At 50.2% G+C, this 16,082-nt stretch overlaps 1 protein-coding gene across 1 annotated transcript; it reads left to right on the forward strand.

The window, feature by feature from the left end:
• The first annotated feature begins 3,027 nt into the window (after positions 1–3,027).
• On the forward strand, positions 3,028–15,578 carry ALDH2 (aldehyde dehydrogenase 2 family member). Its single transcript, XM_037375617.1, has 13 exons — positions 3,028–3,192; positions 3,954–4,058; positions 5,208–5,348; positions 5,627–5,706; positions 6,267–6,378; positions 7,240–7,368; positions 7,822–7,935; positions 11,176–11,278; positions 12,000–12,184; positions 12,530–12,694; positions 13,000–13,157; positions 13,929–14,043; positions 15,026–15,578. The coding sequence occupies exons 1-13, from the start codon at positions 3,067–3,069 to the stop codon at positions 15,056–15,058; spliced, it is 1,566 nt and encodes a 521-aa protein (XP_037231514.1). The 5' UTR covers positions 3,028–3,066; the 3' UTR covers positions 15,059–15,578.
• The last annotated feature ends 504 nt before the right edge of the window (positions 15,579–16,082 follow it).

The raw sequence follows: 16,082 nt of genomic DNA on the forward strand, positions 1-16,082 counted from the left end.
ATGAGGCTGCAGGCAGCGGGGGAGGGTTGGTTGGGGATGACCAGGCTGGGGGTGCAAGACTTGGGTTTGGGAATAAGGAGAATGGAGTGGGGTGTCTCTCCTCCTTCAGCACACCTCCTCCAGCAACCTGCAGACACTAGAAGAGACCTTGGTGGTAGGGGGAACTGAATCAGGTCCTCAGGGGCTCTGGATCTGGGGCAGACTGGAGCTGAGGCAGTGCCTGGCCCCTGGAGCTGGGAGGACTCCGTGGTCCTGTGACTGGAGTGGATCTCTCTGGGTTTCTTTGGGGACCACAGCGGAGGCAGACTGGATCAGTGGGGGCTTTCAGTGCTTCACAGAGCGCAGGAGCAAGGGGAGAACTGTGGGAACAATCGTGGTAATTCCTGGGCTTTTTATGTATAGTCTAGTATTAATTCAATATTAAAGTGATGGGCACACAGCCCACTTTCACAAGGTCACATCCATCTGCCCAGGGTCACCACCACTTCCCTGCTCTCAAGGGCACTGTGGGGGCTGCGGAGGAGCCCAGGGCGGCCATGCTGGCTGTAAGGAAGCCTGGTAACCGGAGCTTGTGTTTTCCACAGGCTCCAGGGTGAAACTCTGCTGCGGAGGAGGGAGGGGAGCGGGAGCCTGGCTCTGAGCCTGTCTTTGCTCAGAGTTGGAGTGATTTCTCGGCAGTCATCTGACCCTTGCGCCTCCCATCAGCGTCTATTGCAGGCGGGCCAGAGTTGGCTCTGGTTCTGCCATGAAGGTATTTTCCCCATTGCACCTGGATTTAGTGCTGCTGGGTTTGTCTGCTAAGCCCCAGGGAAGGGAATGGTCCTGCTCAAGAGGAGCAAGAGCGTTAGCACAAGGCTAATTGATGCTCATTGTCATGGGTTGTCCATCCAGGTACCAGCAGAAGACACACAGAGGACAGTGCATGGGTTGCAGGGCTTGGCTGGAGCTCGGCTCCGAGATGTGCCCTGGGGAGACACGGTCTGACTCTCCCTCTGGGGGAGACTGTGCACAGGCACAGCTCTACAGGGAGAACAGGTCTTTCTGGCATCTCCCAAAAGTGCTTGAAAGCACGCAGGTCTGTAATAGGAAGGAGAACGTGTTGGAACAAGTGTTACCTCCTAAAGGGCAGCCCAGGAGCCACTGGTGACAAAGGGGAGTCAGTCACCCTTCAGGGGCTATGGGTGGCCCAGGATGAGAGGCTGGGATGCAGCACAAGAGGATTTCTCAGCTGATCTAGGAAACACGCAGCCTAATCCGAGTCCTGCTGGGTAACCTTGGGCAGTCGTTTTGCCTCTCTGGGCTTGGTGGCTCCTCCTGGCCGAACAGGGCTGATATCCCCCTCCCTGAGTGAAATGCCTGCAGAGCTACCGCCGTGCTGCCACCGAGACCTTCAGCCACCTGGGGTTTCCAGGACAGCGGGTTAAACTATTTTTGATTTAACATATTCCAATTTTTCTAGCCCCTTTAATAAACAAGAGCCATCCACCCACGGTTACCCTTCACAGACTCCTCACTTAAAGGAGCCAAAGAGGCACTGTCAGATACAAGGTAATTACCACAGATTTATGTTAAAAACTCTATTTTTTTTTTAGGCTGTGGCTTCCTTAGTGATGACGAGGATAACCAGAGAGCATCTCTGTGTGCCCTGTGTGCGAATTGGCACTTAGGCACACTGAAGTTGTGTGTGAAGATGATGAAGGCACCTTAAGCGAAGAAGCAGAAAAGGCCTTTTGTTGTTGGGAGCAATTTTACAAAGCCTCTTGTTTGCAAGCGCTGAGTATTCCTGCTGTGAGGGCGCTTTGCTGGCTTTGTTCCGCTTCCCCTCCACACCTGCAGTTTCCTTTTCAGATCCCCATGGGTGTGCTAACAGCAGCATGTCCAGGTAACGGGGTCCCCGACCGCCCCCGCAAAACTAACCAGCGCCACAGAGATGTTTCTGGTTCCCCCTGGCCTTTCTCCTTGTTGCCTGCACCAAGTTCCCTGGGCCCGGACAGGGACAGGGACAGGGACAAGGACAGGGGCAGTCACTGCCGGCACTGGACACTGGTGAGACATCCCCGGTGCACCAAACCAAGCCGAGCCAATGTGGTTGGAACTGAGCTGGACTGAACCAACCCGAATGGGGCTAAGCTGAGCTGTGCCCAGCTGAGCTGTGCCACACTGACGTGAACGGGACCCTGGCTGAACCGAGCTGAGCCAAACCGTGCTGCTTGAACCCAGGCACGCCAAGCCTGTTGGGCTTGGGCTGTGCTGATGCAGACAGAAGTGAGCCTAGCTGTGCCAGACTGAGCCGAGCTGATACTAGCCATGCCGACCGAGCTGAGCTGAGCCAAGCCGTGCCAGACTGAGCCAAGCTGTGCCAGACCGAGCAGAGCTGAGCCTAGCCACGCTGGATTGAGCCGAGCCGTGCTGGACCGAGCTGAGCCCAGCTGTGCCAGACTGAACTGAGCTGAGCCTAGCTGTGCCAGACCAAGCCGACCCCAGCCGTACCAGACCAAGCTGAGCTGACCCTAGCCATGCTGGACCAAACCGAGCCTAGCTGTGCCAGACCAAACCGAGCCTAGCCATGCCAGCCTGAGCCGAGCCCAGCTGTGCTTGACTGAGCCAAACCGTGCCTAGCTTTGCTGGGCCGAGCCAAGCCCAGCTGTGCTGGACCGAGCCAAGCCTAGCCGTGCTGGACCAAGCCCAGCTGAGCCTAGCTGTGCCGGACCAAGCCAAGCACAACTGTGCTGGACTGAGCTGAGCCCAGCTGTGTTGGACCAAGCCCAGCTGAGCTGTGCCGGACCAAGCTGAGCCCAGCTGTGCCAGACCAAGCTGAGCTGAGCTGTGCAGGACCAAGCCCAGCTGAGCCTAGCTGTGCTGGACCAAGCTGAGCCCAGCTGTGCCAGATCGAGCCAAGACGAGCCTAGCTGTGCCGGACCGAGCTGAGGTGAGCCGAGTCGTGCCGTGCCAGACCGAGCCGAGCCCGGCCGAGCCGGACCGAGGCCAGGCGGTGCGGTGCGGAGCGGGGCGGTGCCTAGCCGGGTAGGGCCGCCCCCCTGCCCCGCCGCCCCGCAGCAGCGCACCATGTTGCGGACGGCCGTTCGCTGCTCCCGGCTCTGGCGCGGCCCGGTTCGGCTCGGTGCGCCGTTCTCGGCCGCCGCCTCCCCCATCCCGGCGCCCAACACGGCGCCCGACATCGCCTGCAACAAGGTGGGGCCGGGCCGGGCCGGGGGGCGCTGGGGCCGCGGGCCTTGCGTGGAGGGATCCTTGCGGGAAACGGTCCCCGCGGGCGCCGCAGCTGGCGGTCGGGCTTCGTCCCGCCGTTGTTGCAGCGGAGCGGGGGGGACGAGGCGAGGGGGCAGGGGCCCTGGCGGGTGACACGCCGCGCTGGGGCTGGCGCGCTGGGAAGCCCCGGGGCAGGTTGCGAGGCCCCGGTGGCGGCTCCCCCTCCCCCCCGCGGCCATGTCACTGCGGCGGCACCGCCGCGCTGGAAAGACAAACGCTCCCTCGCTGGCACCGAAAGGAGCCGGTGGGACGCCGCTGCCGCCGTGCCGTGCCGTGCCGGGAGGGGCCGTGGGGAGCCTGAAACGGGTCAAGCCGGGAAGTGCTGGCGCAGCCCTGGCCGGGGTGGGCTGGGTGGGCTGTTCCCGCAGTGTTTCCCCACTGTTGGGTTCCCTGACCCGCTCCAGCCAGGCTTCCAGGGACCCACCGAAGTGGGAGCCCTCGTGCGGTTTGCTGAGCTGTGGGTTGTTTTTTTTTTATTACCTGAAGGCTGTGATTTTGGTTGTGTTTGTTTTGTTGCATTTAGGCTAAAATACGCCCTTTTGTATGGGTGTAGTTTTGGAGCCTGCCCAAGCTGAGTCCCTGGTAATCCCAGCCTGCTAAGGCGCCGTGAAAACTACTAATGCTCTTACCGTTGTCACCTTGATGAGGCTCTAAGGCCGAACCCTGCTCTGCTCCTTTCATTGCAGATTTTCATAAATAACGAATGGCACGATGCAGTCAGTAAGAAAACCTTCCCTTCCATCAATCCAGCAACGGGAGAAGTTATCTGCCAGGTTGCTGAGGGCGATAAGGTAAAAGTTCTCTTGGTGACCGGGTACGTAGGGGTTGCAAGAGGAAGGCATAGTCATCTCTCACCTAGGCTACTCAGCCGAGCGCCGTGTTGGCAGTAGTAAGTGCCTGACATATGCAAACACCATGTCGAGTGCTGCTTGTGTTCTTACTTGGCTACTGCATTTAACAAAAACCTCTGGCTTTACCTCTTAGTGGTGCAGGCTGGCACTGGGAAGGGCAGAGAGGAATAGTTGTGGTGTGCAAGGGAGCCCAAACTGGGAGGCTGGGGAGCAGCTGGGGTGCAGTTTGCTGGGGCAGGCAGCGATGAAGGCGGACGGCTTTGTGGTCTCGTGGCTGCTGTGCTGGCAGTGTGACCCAGTCATGGTAGCAGAGGAGAGGAAAGGTGATGGTGGGGAGCAGTGTCACGCAATCATCTCGTGCTTTCTGCAAGGCCCTGCTAGGAGTCTGTGGCAGAGCAATTTTGAGCTCTTTCTACAATCTGGAAACTTGTTTCTGTTCCCCAAAGGAGGGATGAGTGTTTGCTTGTTCACGGGAGACTGGCTTGTTCTGGTAAGGCCCTTCCCAGCAAGACAGGACACAGAACAACTAGAAACCACTTAATGCCCTGACAGGGAAAATGATGGATTAGAGATCTCTTATCAAGGTAAAAACTCCTTTAGACTATGCTGGTGAAATAAAACCCTGAATGAGTGTCAAAAGCACACTTCTAGAGCTTTTTCCGTGCCTTGTTTTAGGATGAAAATATTAAAGCAGCATGTGACTTTCTGGAAATGAGTTGGCAACACTTGCGCTGCGCGTAGCTAACATAACAGAAGAATGTAAGTGCAGGCAGAGGTGGGGACGGCACAGCTGTTGTGCCCGGCTGTTTCACTGCTGCTTCTGCTGTGCAGTGCTGCTCCGGTTGCTGCTCATGGGGCAAGTGGCTCAGGGGCTGCAGCCCATGCGCTCCCCTGCTCCAGGACCGATGAGTGTCTTGTAGTGAGGCAGCTGTCAAGGTTGCACCTTCTTGCCTCCAAAAAAGCTGGCGCTTGTCATCTGGCTAGAGGCTGTTTTCTCCTGGAGATGAAGCAGGGCTTCAGGTGTATTTTGAGCAAGCGAGTCAGGGCTGGTTACTCCTTTCTCACCTTCTTGCCTGTGCTCCTCCGCAGGCAGATGTGGACAAGGCCATTAAGGCAGCCAAAGCAGCTTTCCAGCTGGGCTCGCCTTGGAGGAGGATGGATGCTTCTCATCGGGGAAAGCTGCTGAATCGTCTTGCTGACCTGATCGAGAGGGACCGGGCTTACCTGGCAGTGCGTATCATGCTTGGTGGCTGAGCTCTCTGCTGCGACCCCTAAGCATGGGGAGAGAGGCAGAGACGGGTGGTTTGTGCCCATCGGGTGCGATGGGGGCTTTAGCCACAGCTAAAACTGTGAGAGAGCCACAAGGATGGAAAAACAGTTCTGGGCAGCTGAAAGCAAAAAGGCCACCAGGCAGAATAGATCCAACCTGCAAACCAAGAATCTAATCTAAATTTATACAGGGGACGTTCCCCACCTGGCTCTTCAGGCAGTCTCATTGTCTTTTGTAGGCACTGGAAACTCTGGATAATGGCAAACCCTACTCAGTCGCCTACCTGGTGGATTTGGACATGGTCATCAAATGTCTGAGGTAGGTGTGGAGGCTATAGCGACAGTGCAGTGATCGTTCATGCTCCATGCTTGTGCTCAGCTGGCCCGTGGTAGCTGAACCTCTGCACATGCAGAGACCAGATGCCTCCCGCTTCAGATGCAGTGGGTGACAGGGCTGGATCTGACTTACTGGTTTAATTTGGCCCATAAGCAGGGTATCAGACACCCTGTTTTCCTCTATTTTATTTTTTGCTAGGAATAAGGCTGTAATTCCTGTGACTTTCCAAAGGATTTTTGTTACATAGATGTTTCTCTGTTGCTATATATGGGACTTGCACTGGTGGAGGTAATCTTGTGTTACAGCACAAGCATGACAGAATTTATGTTATGCAAAGTGCTGGCAAAGGTGAGAGAGAGAGATGTTTATATTTTCTGTCCATTCTTAAAATGACCTGTTTGGGAAATACTTGTGTTGGTATGTGTTTTATGAAGTGAGTGAAGAAGGGAGGAAAGCAAATAGCTGGAGGAAGTCTCTCTTATTTTCTGTCAGCAGGAGAGTTGTTATTTTAAATTCAGTAACCAAAATCTTACTGTTGCTAGATACTATGCAGGCTGGTCAGATAAATTCCATGGCAAAACCATCCCGATAGATGGAGACTTCTTCTGTTATACAAGACATGAGCCAGTGGGAGTCTGTGGTCAGATAATTCCGGTGAGTAAAACTTACCAGTAGTTCTGCAGCATTTTAAGAATTAAGTGTTACAATGAACAGTTGTCTTAAAATGAGAGTTACTGTCTGTTGCTAACCGCTGTTTCCTTCCAGTGGTAAAGAAAGTTATGCTTTCATCCGCTGGGAGGGCTGTTAGTGTGCTCTGGCGGCATAGAACAACCTATTGAGTTCATGGGCTCTGAGTAAGATTTGCTTTGTATCTGCTGATTAAAAAAAAAAAAAAAGTCCTACTAAGGGGGTTAATTTTTTTATCTGGCTCAGAACCACAGTTAGGTTTAAACTACAGCCTTGCATTACAATCAAATTCTGTGTGATGAAGAAATAGCCAGCATGCAAAATTCAGCTTTATGTAAGTGTTCTTGTTTTGGTAACTGGTAGCAAGCGTAGCGAGGTGGTTTGTCTACAGCAAAGCTCCTCTTTATAGGAGTAGCCAGGTTCTGGTTGTTGCATACTCTATTTGCATGGTTTTTGTATTTGCATTGAGCAAGAACTGAACGTAAACGCCTCACCAGTCTTGTGTGCAGTGCCCTGTCATTCATTACAAACGGGCTTTCTTTCAAAATGCTTCAAAAGAGCACTTAATGGCTAAACTTACAGTAAAGATTAATTCCAAAAACAGCTGGATTTTTGCAGTGGTACTGAGAGACCTCAGACTTCAGAGTACAGTTTTCCTGGACGAGCAGAATGCAGTGCGTGAGGAGCCAAACACTGAAGAGCAGCTAGGGAAAGATCAAAGTCTGCTTTCAGAGGTGCTGCAGCTGATTAGAATAAAGCTCACTGGTTACGTGCTGATTAATCAGAAACTTTCAAGTTCAGACAAGCAAGTAATTCCTTGTTTTTCAGTGGAACTTCCCGCTGTTGATGCAAGCATGGAAACTTGGGCCTGCCCTGGCTACTGGGAATGTGATTGTGATGAAAGTGGCAGAGCAAACCCCGCTGAGTGCTCTCTACGTAGCTAGTTTGATCAAAGAGGTGAGCAAGAAGGCTGGGTTTCCATCTGCTGCCTTGCTGTCGCTGCTGGAGTGCAGTGTGATACAGCCAAACTGGTGAGCTGTGGAGGGCACATGATGGGAACAGAAAAGGGCTGGCTGATCTGAAGAAAGGCTGGATTGTCTTGGGTATCTTAGCGTTTGATTTAGCAAAAAAAACCCCGTTGTCCTTAGAAGGGCATATGCAGAGGACATAAACATTGATTAGAGGACGCTTTGAGGTTCAGTTAAGTAACAAACTTCAGAAAGCTGACAGAGAGAGCTCCAAACTGTGCTTAGGATGTGGGGTGGGGAAAGGAGTTGTCCCAGTTACTGCAAACTGAACGTTAAAACTAACGTGAAGAGGCCTACTGAAGCGTTACTAACAGATGAGGGTAGGTGAAACCCTTGATTTGCAAAAGGAGTGATGTTGCTCTCTCCTCCTGTGAACCGGCAGGCTGGATTCCCACCAGGTGTGGTAAACATCATCCCTGGCTACGGGCCCACTGCAGGGGCTGCCATCTCTTCCCACATGGACGTAGATAAAGTGGCATTCACCGGCTCCACGGAGGTAAGGGACTACCTTAACCTCTAAGCCCTTGGGGATATAGAGAATATCGCATTGCTCTAGTACCTTTTCTGTGTAAAATACTGGAGGTGCCTTGCCTTCTACACTTAAAAAAATACAGCTGACTTCAGGGTGTGACATTTATTTTTACTTTATGTAAGACTCTTTAGGTGCTGTCATGGTTTAACCCTGGCCAGTGACTAAGCATCATACAGCTGCTCACTCACTCTCCCCACAGTGGGGTGGGGGAGAGGACTGGATGAGTAAAAGTTAGAAAACTCCTGAGTTGAGGTATACGTAAAGCAAACCAAGGAATTCAGTCACTGCTTTCCATGGGCAGGCAGGGCTCCATCATGCATAATGGTTACTCAGGAAGACAAACGCCATCACTCTGAACCTTCCCCCCTTCGTTCTTCTTCCCCCAGCTTATATACTCAGCACGATGTCATATGGTATGGAATATCCCTTTGGCTAGCTGGGGTCACCTGTCCTGGCTGTGTCCCCTCCCAGTTGCCCATGCCTCTCCAGCCCTCTCACAGGCAGGGCCTGAGAAGCTGAAAAGGCATTGATTTAATATAAACACTACCGAGCAACAACCAAAAATATCAGTGTTCTGTCAACACTGTTCTCATGCCAAATCCAAAACATGTCACTGTACTAGCTACTAAGAAGAAAATTAACTCTGTCTCAGCTGAAACCAGGACAGCATCCACCCCTTACTCCATACCATTTACGTCGTGCCACACTTTCCAATACAACCTCATTAACCACCACCACTCTTCTCATCCTTTGGTGTAATACACAGATATCATTCCCCTTGTCTGTGGGCCGCCCCTGTAAAAATATCTACCAAATGTCCACAAAATGTACATTCAGTTAATTTAGTCTGTGACTTTGGGCTCCGTCTGTTATTGTGGTGTCGTGGTTTAACCCCAGCCAGCAATTAACTGCCACGCAGCCGCTTGCTCACTCCCTCCTCACCCAGGGGGAGGGGGAGGAGAATTGGAAAAGAATGTAACAGTTTCACAATTGAGATAAAATAAAAACAAAAGAACAATAATAACAATAACAGTTATAATGAGAAAGAGGGAGAAGGCAAGAGGAATGAAATCCAAAGGGAAGGGAGGGTGATGCACAAGACAGCTGCTCACCACCTGCTGACCCGTGCCCAGCCAGTCCCCGAGCAACAATCAGCAGTGGGCCACTCCAGCCCTCTCGCTGGCGAGCCTGGCAAAAAGTCCCTGACCCTCTGTGTTCCCACACCAAATCCAAAACAGCACTGCACTAGCTACCCAGAAGAAAATTAACCCTATCCCAGCCGAAACCAGGACAGGCGATCACTTGAGAGGAGAGGTTGTGTGGTGTTTGAGGTTACAGGGCACCAAAGCCAGCTCAGGTCAGGTTGCTGCTGCACTTGTACTGCTTCTTGTAAGGCTTGTCCTCCATTAGTTCAGATGGTTCCTGTTACAGTAACTCTTATAACATGCAACTCAAATCATGGGTTACGACAATTTAAAGGTATATCCATTACAGTTTCCTCTCCTGGTCCCTTTGGACCAGCCTGTAGGGTTTAACGTTGCAGTGAACTCCTCCCTTTGCTTCTGCTCCAGCTTGGACTTATCCACAGGCTGCAGCCCTTTAGAGTGATACCTGCTCCAAGTGGAGCCTCAGCTACGAGCCACAGTCCCTCGAGGGGTGCACCTGCTGCGGCTTAGCCTTACCCACAGCCACAGTCGCTTCAAGGTGCATCTGTTCCAACATGGCCTTATCCACGGGCTGTGACACTGACCTGCTCCAGCGTGGCCTTACCCACAGCCACAGTCCCTTCAGAATTAAATCTGCTCCAGCACGGCTTCATGCGCAGCCACTGATGGTTCAGGCTGTACCTGCTGCAGCATGGGCTTACCCACAGCCACAGATGCTTCGAGGTGTACCTTCTCCAGTGTGGACTTGTCCTTGGGCCACAGTTCCTTCAGGGATAGACCTGCTGCGGCACAGACATAACCATGGCCACAGACAGTTTGAGATGTGCCTGCTCTGGCATGGACTTATTTATGGCCACAGGCACTTTGGGGTGTCTGGCTCCCACATGGACTCATCCACAGGTCACAGCCCCTTTGACCTGAGTTCATACTGGAGTTCCAGTCTGTCCAGTACAGCAGCACAGGAACAGCAGCTATGCCCTGGCAACCTGCCAGCCCCGGCACATCACCATTGCTGTTATCAAAATGTTCCCAGGCACAGCACAGTGAGATGATAAGCAGTACAGCAAGCAGTGAAAGCAAAAAGCAGCCACTAACGAGCACTAGACTCTAATATACAGTAAGGCAAGCAAGCCCCATGGCAAGCACAGAAACCTGCCAGTTAATAGCTAATCAGCAGTACAGGTATAAATTCGAAGTAGCACATTCCAATCAAATCTGTCGTTTTCTCAAACCCTTCGTGTCCCACGTTGGGTGCCAAAAGGGACTGTCATGGTTGAACTTCAGCTGGCGACTAAACACACAGCTGCTCACTCACTCCCCTCATAGCGGAATGGAGGAGAGTGGAAGTTAGAAAACTCATGGGTTGAGATAAAGACAGTAACAGATAAAGCAAAAGCCATGCATGCAAGCAAGCAAAGCAAAACAAAGAATTCACTCACTACTTGCCATGGGCGGGCAGGCAGATGTTCAGCCATCTCCAGGAAAGCAGGGCCTGTAACGGTTACTTGGGAAGACAAACACCATCACTCCTGAACGTCCCCCCTTCCTCCTTCTTCCCCCAGCTTATGTAGTCAGCATGATGTCATATGGTGTGGAATATCCCTTTGGCTAGTTGGGGTCAGCTGTCCTGGATGTGTCCCCTCCCAGTTTACCGTGCCCCTCCAGCCCTCTCGCTGGCAGGGCCTGAAAAATTGAAAAGTCCTTGACTTTATAATATAAACGCAACCAAACCCATCAGTGTTCTGTCAGCACTGTTCTCACACCAAAACACGTTACTGCAGCAGGTACTAAGAAGAAAATTAACTCTATCCCAGCTGAAACCAGGACAGGTGCCTTCTTTTGAATGCTTCCCATTGTTGCCCTTGTGCTGCTTCTTGCTAGAGGTGAAACTCTGGGCAGGCTTCAGTTGTTCCCTTAAAGCCCTGACAGTGAAGGGATTATTATTAAACTGCTGACTGCAATCTAAACCCAGCCACCCTGCCAGGTGTTGCTGTATGTAGGAGTTAATTCCTAATAACCTGTTCTTCTCATGATGCAGGTTGGGCATTTGATCCAGAAGGCTGCAGCAGAGAGTAACTTAAAGAGGGTGACACTGGAGCTTGGAGGAAAGAGTCCAAATATAATCATGTCTGATGCAGACAGTAAGCACCTGCTAGTGTAATATTTGATCTGACCTTTTATGTTGCCTTTCTGCAAGCAGAGCTGCAGGGGAAAGGAAACCTCTACTGCACTGTGTGAGTCTCCAGCTCTGACACCACCCAGCTGTTCTCACCCAGTGAAGGCTCCATGCCTCCTGCTGTAGCTGCCGTGTTTGTGTATCAGCACGTCATCGCTCCCACTTCTTTCCCAGTGCTGTGAACTTCAGTTCTCAACAAATGAGAATCATTTCAGTATCTTCCCTCCAGTTTTTAGTTTCATTTTTGTTTTCATTTCTTTCCCTTTCTCTTTGTGTGTACCATTATTCTATTCTTAGGAAGTTCTTGTTCCCTCATCTCTTGCATATGGTCTAGATTTTTGGTCTTGATGAGCCAACACACGTACTTTTATATGGCAGGCAGGAAGGAAGTTCTTCTAGGTCTAAAATAACTTGTCCTTAATACCTGATAATTTCAAATGAGAACTATAATCTGCCTCAGATCAGATTTTTTTTCTCTAGTATGGGGTGCTTTAATAGACCCTGCTACTAATTAAGTCTGTATGTAACTTCCACCCTACCAAAGCACAGAAAATGCTTGTCAGCTGAAAAGACTTTGTATCGCTGATACTCCAGCAGTCTGCGTGACAGTTGTTCAAAAGAAGTCACTTACTGACTCTGGTTGCTTTTGTTTGCTTATTTGTTTTCCCTCCTCTCCCCAACCTTAGTGGACTGGGCTGTGGATCAAGCCCATTTTGCCCTCTTCTTCAACCAAGGGCAATGCTGCTGTGCTGGCTCCCGAACATATGTCCAGGAAGATATATATCATGAGTTTGTGGAGAGGAGTGTTGAGAAGGCCAAGGCCAGGGTGGTTGGAAACCCATTTGACTTTAAAACTGAACAGGGGCCTCAGGTAAGACCAGGAAATGTCCTGAGCTTTTATCTCATTAAATAGTCCAGATATTGAGTAGATTAGAACGAAAGGTATCCTTCTGTCTCGTGATTCACCTCCTTTGAACTGTGCCCATTATCTCCTTGCTTGTGCATGGAGGGAGAAGTTAATTAACCGTTCTGATGGTTCCAAAACCTCAGCTTGACACTGGCATTTAAAAATTATCATCTCCCTTTGAAGCTGGCTTGGCAGTCTGTTTAAATGAGGAATTGCTAAAGGACAGTCACGTGCACAGCAAGTTGTAGTTGAATCTTTTTTTACCCCCAGTAAAGGCAAAGCTGATCTGTCTGTCCTCATGGCTTTTAGGTAGATGAGGAGCAGTTTAAGAAGATCCTCGGTTACATTAGTGCCGGGAAGCGTGAAGGAGCCAAACTCCTGTGTGGCGGCAACCCCGCTGCAGACAGAGGCTATTTCATCCAGCCAACTGTCTTTGGTGATGTGCAGGACAACATGACGATTGCCAGAGAGGAGGTGAGATCTGCAGCACCTTTCTGTCTGTCAGCTTCTCACTTCATTGTTTTGTCCCTTTTGATGCAAAATACCCACGGGTCTGCGAGCACTGGGTATTCATGAACTGCAGAACTTGACACTTCTTAGAAAGTTACCACATTAAACTTCCCTTCAGATCACATTCTGGGCTCTTCATAATATGGGAAGCGGTACTGTGAATGTGATGTCCCATGTGACTTCTAGTGTATGTACAGAACAGCATCAACACAGCCTCCCTTGTGATCAATCTACACAGATTTTCACATGCTCTGTTTTGGATTTTGCAGATATTTGGGCCGGTCATGCAGATTCTGAAATTCAAAACAATTGAGGAAGTCATTGAGAGAGCAAATGACTCCAAGTATGGCCTAGCAGCAGCAGTCTTTACAAAGGATCTTGACAAAGCAAACTATGTGTCACAGGGCCTGCGAGCTGGAACAGTTTGGTAAGCCTTGACACTTCCTAAATTGCTGGAAGCTTCCTTGTGTGCCACCGTTAGTCACTATGCTTGCTCTTTGATAGCCTGTCTCTACTTTGGATCCAGTTTTATGTGTCCCTCGCTGAATGTAACATCAGACCTTCGGTTGTAATGCTAACTGTAAAATTCGGGTATTTTAAGCTTCCGTGCTCCCCCTGTGAATTAGTGAATGGAATGAGGGAAGAGAAATCCAGTACTGCAGTCAGCAATGACAGCAGCTGCTGCAGGGCTCTGAGTGCCAGCAGTGAGTAGATCACTGGGCACGTCTGTGCAGTCCTGGTTGCTGCCGTGAGGTTCCTCCGTGTTCTGTGGCCGTGCTGAAGACTATACCAAGGTCAGTCCTTCAGCACCAGTTTACTGTTCTAGCATGAGGTTTTGGAGAGCCAGTATCTCACTACTTTTTTTTTTTTTTTTTTTTTTAATGGTACCGAGTAAACAAGTAGGTGCTTTTGATACTTGTCCTCTGAAGGAAGTGTGGGGTGGCAGCCTGGACACTTGGTCCGGTGATAATGAGAGACATAAATTGATTTCCTGATGTTCTGTTTCCTGGTTGCTGAAGATGAGGTTTCACTATTCATTAGTTCTGTTGGCTGAGAGAACTGTCAAATACGGAAATCCTGCCTAGAAACTCAGTTGTCCCTCTGCTGTAGAGAGCCGAGATGGCCCTTTGTTGCAAAAAGGCTCTTGCACTAAGCAATTCTGAAACCACAGGTGCTTAATTTTTTGGTTCCATTTCAGGATAAACTGCTATGATGTGTTTGGTGCCCAAGCCCCATTTGGTGGCTACAAAGCTTCTGGGAATGGGCGAGAGCTGGGAGAATATGGTCTGGAGGCATATGTAGAGGTGAAAAACGTGAGTATCTCTGTATCCAAGGCCTTCCCAACCCTCTGCTGTAGCTCCAAATTGTATTTGTGCTTGTTGGTATAGCCTGGCCTAAGAGTTGTAGTTCTTCCTTCTAACGCTTGAAGGAAGCTGCACTTCTGAAGTATCTGCAAACACAGCTCCATGTAGCTGTATTTAAAACAGAAAGCTAGCTTCACTTTATACTGCCGAGGAAAACAAGGATATGTGACTTGATAGATTACCTGCACCACTTGGCACTGCTTAGCCCTTTCTCACTGTAAAGAACGCAAGTGTCTGGACTTCTCCGTGAGTTTATTCTGGGGAGGAAAGGAAGAGCATGTGCTGGGGGTGCATGCCTGATGGGTGGAAGGTGCTGCAGGCACTGGCAGATGAACACTGGGCACTCATCACTTAAAAGGGGGAATGTGGGCAGGGGTCACCAGTAATTAATGCCGCTCTCTTGAGTCATACGCCCTTGAGTCCAGGTGTGAGACCAAGGTTCCTGGTGTTAGGCAATCCCATCCCAGCAGGCTGACTAATTTCCTGGAAGAGAAGGCAGAAAGGCTGTCACGCTGTCTGCTTGCAGCTGCAGTGTCTAAAGCGTGATGGAGCTGTTGGACAGAGGTTAGCCCACGGCCTCAGGGTTACAATGCAGTGAAGTGTGTAATGGCTGAGGGCCCCCGGCTTTTGACTAGCAGGGGCTGATATGGTACATGAGCTCCAGATGAGACAAACAAGTGTGCCTGCTCCCACCTCTCAAAGAGCAGTAGCATCTCTGGGGAGATGCTGTCACCCAACCTTTTAGCTTCCCCCTCTCTTCGAGCCTTCCAGATGGCCAAGGTGATCCCAGTCACTGACCGGGATATACTGTCATCTAGTTCTGGTCTCTTCTGCAGGATGCTGCTACCTCCCAGCCTTCAAGTGAATATAACTGAATGCTGTCTCCAGGAAAATAATAACTTGTAACATTTTTTTTTTTTTCCCCTGCTAGGTGACAATCAAAGTTCCACAGAAAAACTCTTAATGGACAGCAGCCTCTCCATGTGTTTGGAGACACCTATGCAGCTTCATGAGATACAAAGCAAGGAATCCTGTTCTTAACACCTGTGAGACTTAGGTGGAAAATGTGTAGCTTTGCATTAAAAAATGTTTCTATAGAAGGTACTTGAAGGAGCTTTTGTTAAAAAATGCAACTTGGATTTATCTTTTCGAAATAGCAAATACTGTCAGTTGAATACTAATGCCATGAGTACACAGGTGTACTCTTGTCGTATCTGTATTTGACAGATGTGCTTTTTTTTCAGCAAATCATTTAAATGCCTGTCTGAAGTAGGTTTTATAATTCTTTCTTGGCTTACACAGCTAGCTCTATACTCCTTGTCCTATACACCTAACATATACATTCCTGTTCCATAAGCAGACTCAGCTGTGTAGCAGAGCAGAAGCCACCTCTCAGCATGAATCTGTGAGGTAAAAGTTTGCTCTCAGCTGCTCCCATATGCTCTCACTGTATCTACTCACAATAAACATTCTCTTTTAGTGAAGTTAACCCTGTCTTTGTTGGAGCAGTTTGTGTCAGTGAGCTATGCAGGAGCTCAAGTGCATGTATAGTTTGTATTTTCTCCCACACATCTGTTACCCCCTGCCTCAAGCAATTTTTAAGTTGTTCGCCGAGTTTCTCTGCTGCCTGCTTTCTGTGTATTGCCTTAACATTAAAAGAACATCTGATAACTGTCCCCAGCAAAGCAGGCAGAAGCGTTACTGAAAATTGTAACCAGGAAGACTCCAAACCAAATGGTGGTTTAGAAAGCCAGCCAAGCTTTATTGCAGTGCTGGGTGCGTGGGGGATCTTCCCTCATCACACACACACCCCAAGCTACTTGAGGGTACATAATATATAGGGTACTTGCACATTCATGGTACATTACATTCTCGTTTTTGTTCATGTATAGGACGGGTTACAAGTTTTTTGCTTTTAGTGTGCACTCTCAGACAGCACTACTGAAGGTTTTTACCAACCCTACCTGCTCCCCTGCAGGGGTTTGCCC

The sequence above is a fragment of the Falco rusticolus genome, chromosome 1, assembly GCF_015220075.1.
Source record: "Falco rusticolus isolate bFalRus1 chromosome 1, bFalRus1.pri, whole genome shotgun sequence".
NCBI classification, from domain to species: Eukaryota; Metazoa; Chordata; class Aves; order Falconiformes; family Falconidae; genus Falco; species Falco rusticolus.

Bases quoted from the DNA above. Each gene is read 5' to 3' on its own strand.
- ALDH2 (XM_037375617.1), top strand. From the start codon at position 3,067: ATGTTGCGGACGGCCGTTCGCTGCTCCCGGCTCTGGCGCGGCCCGGTT. The intron at 3,193-3,953 runs GTGGGGCCGGGC...CTTTCATTGCAG, and splicing joins CCGACATCGCCTGCAACAAG to ATTTTCATAAATAACGAATG. The intron at 7,369-7,821 runs GTGAGCAAGAAG...GTGAACCGGCAG, and splicing joins TAGCTAGTTTGATCAAAGAG to GCTGGATTCCCACCAGGTGT.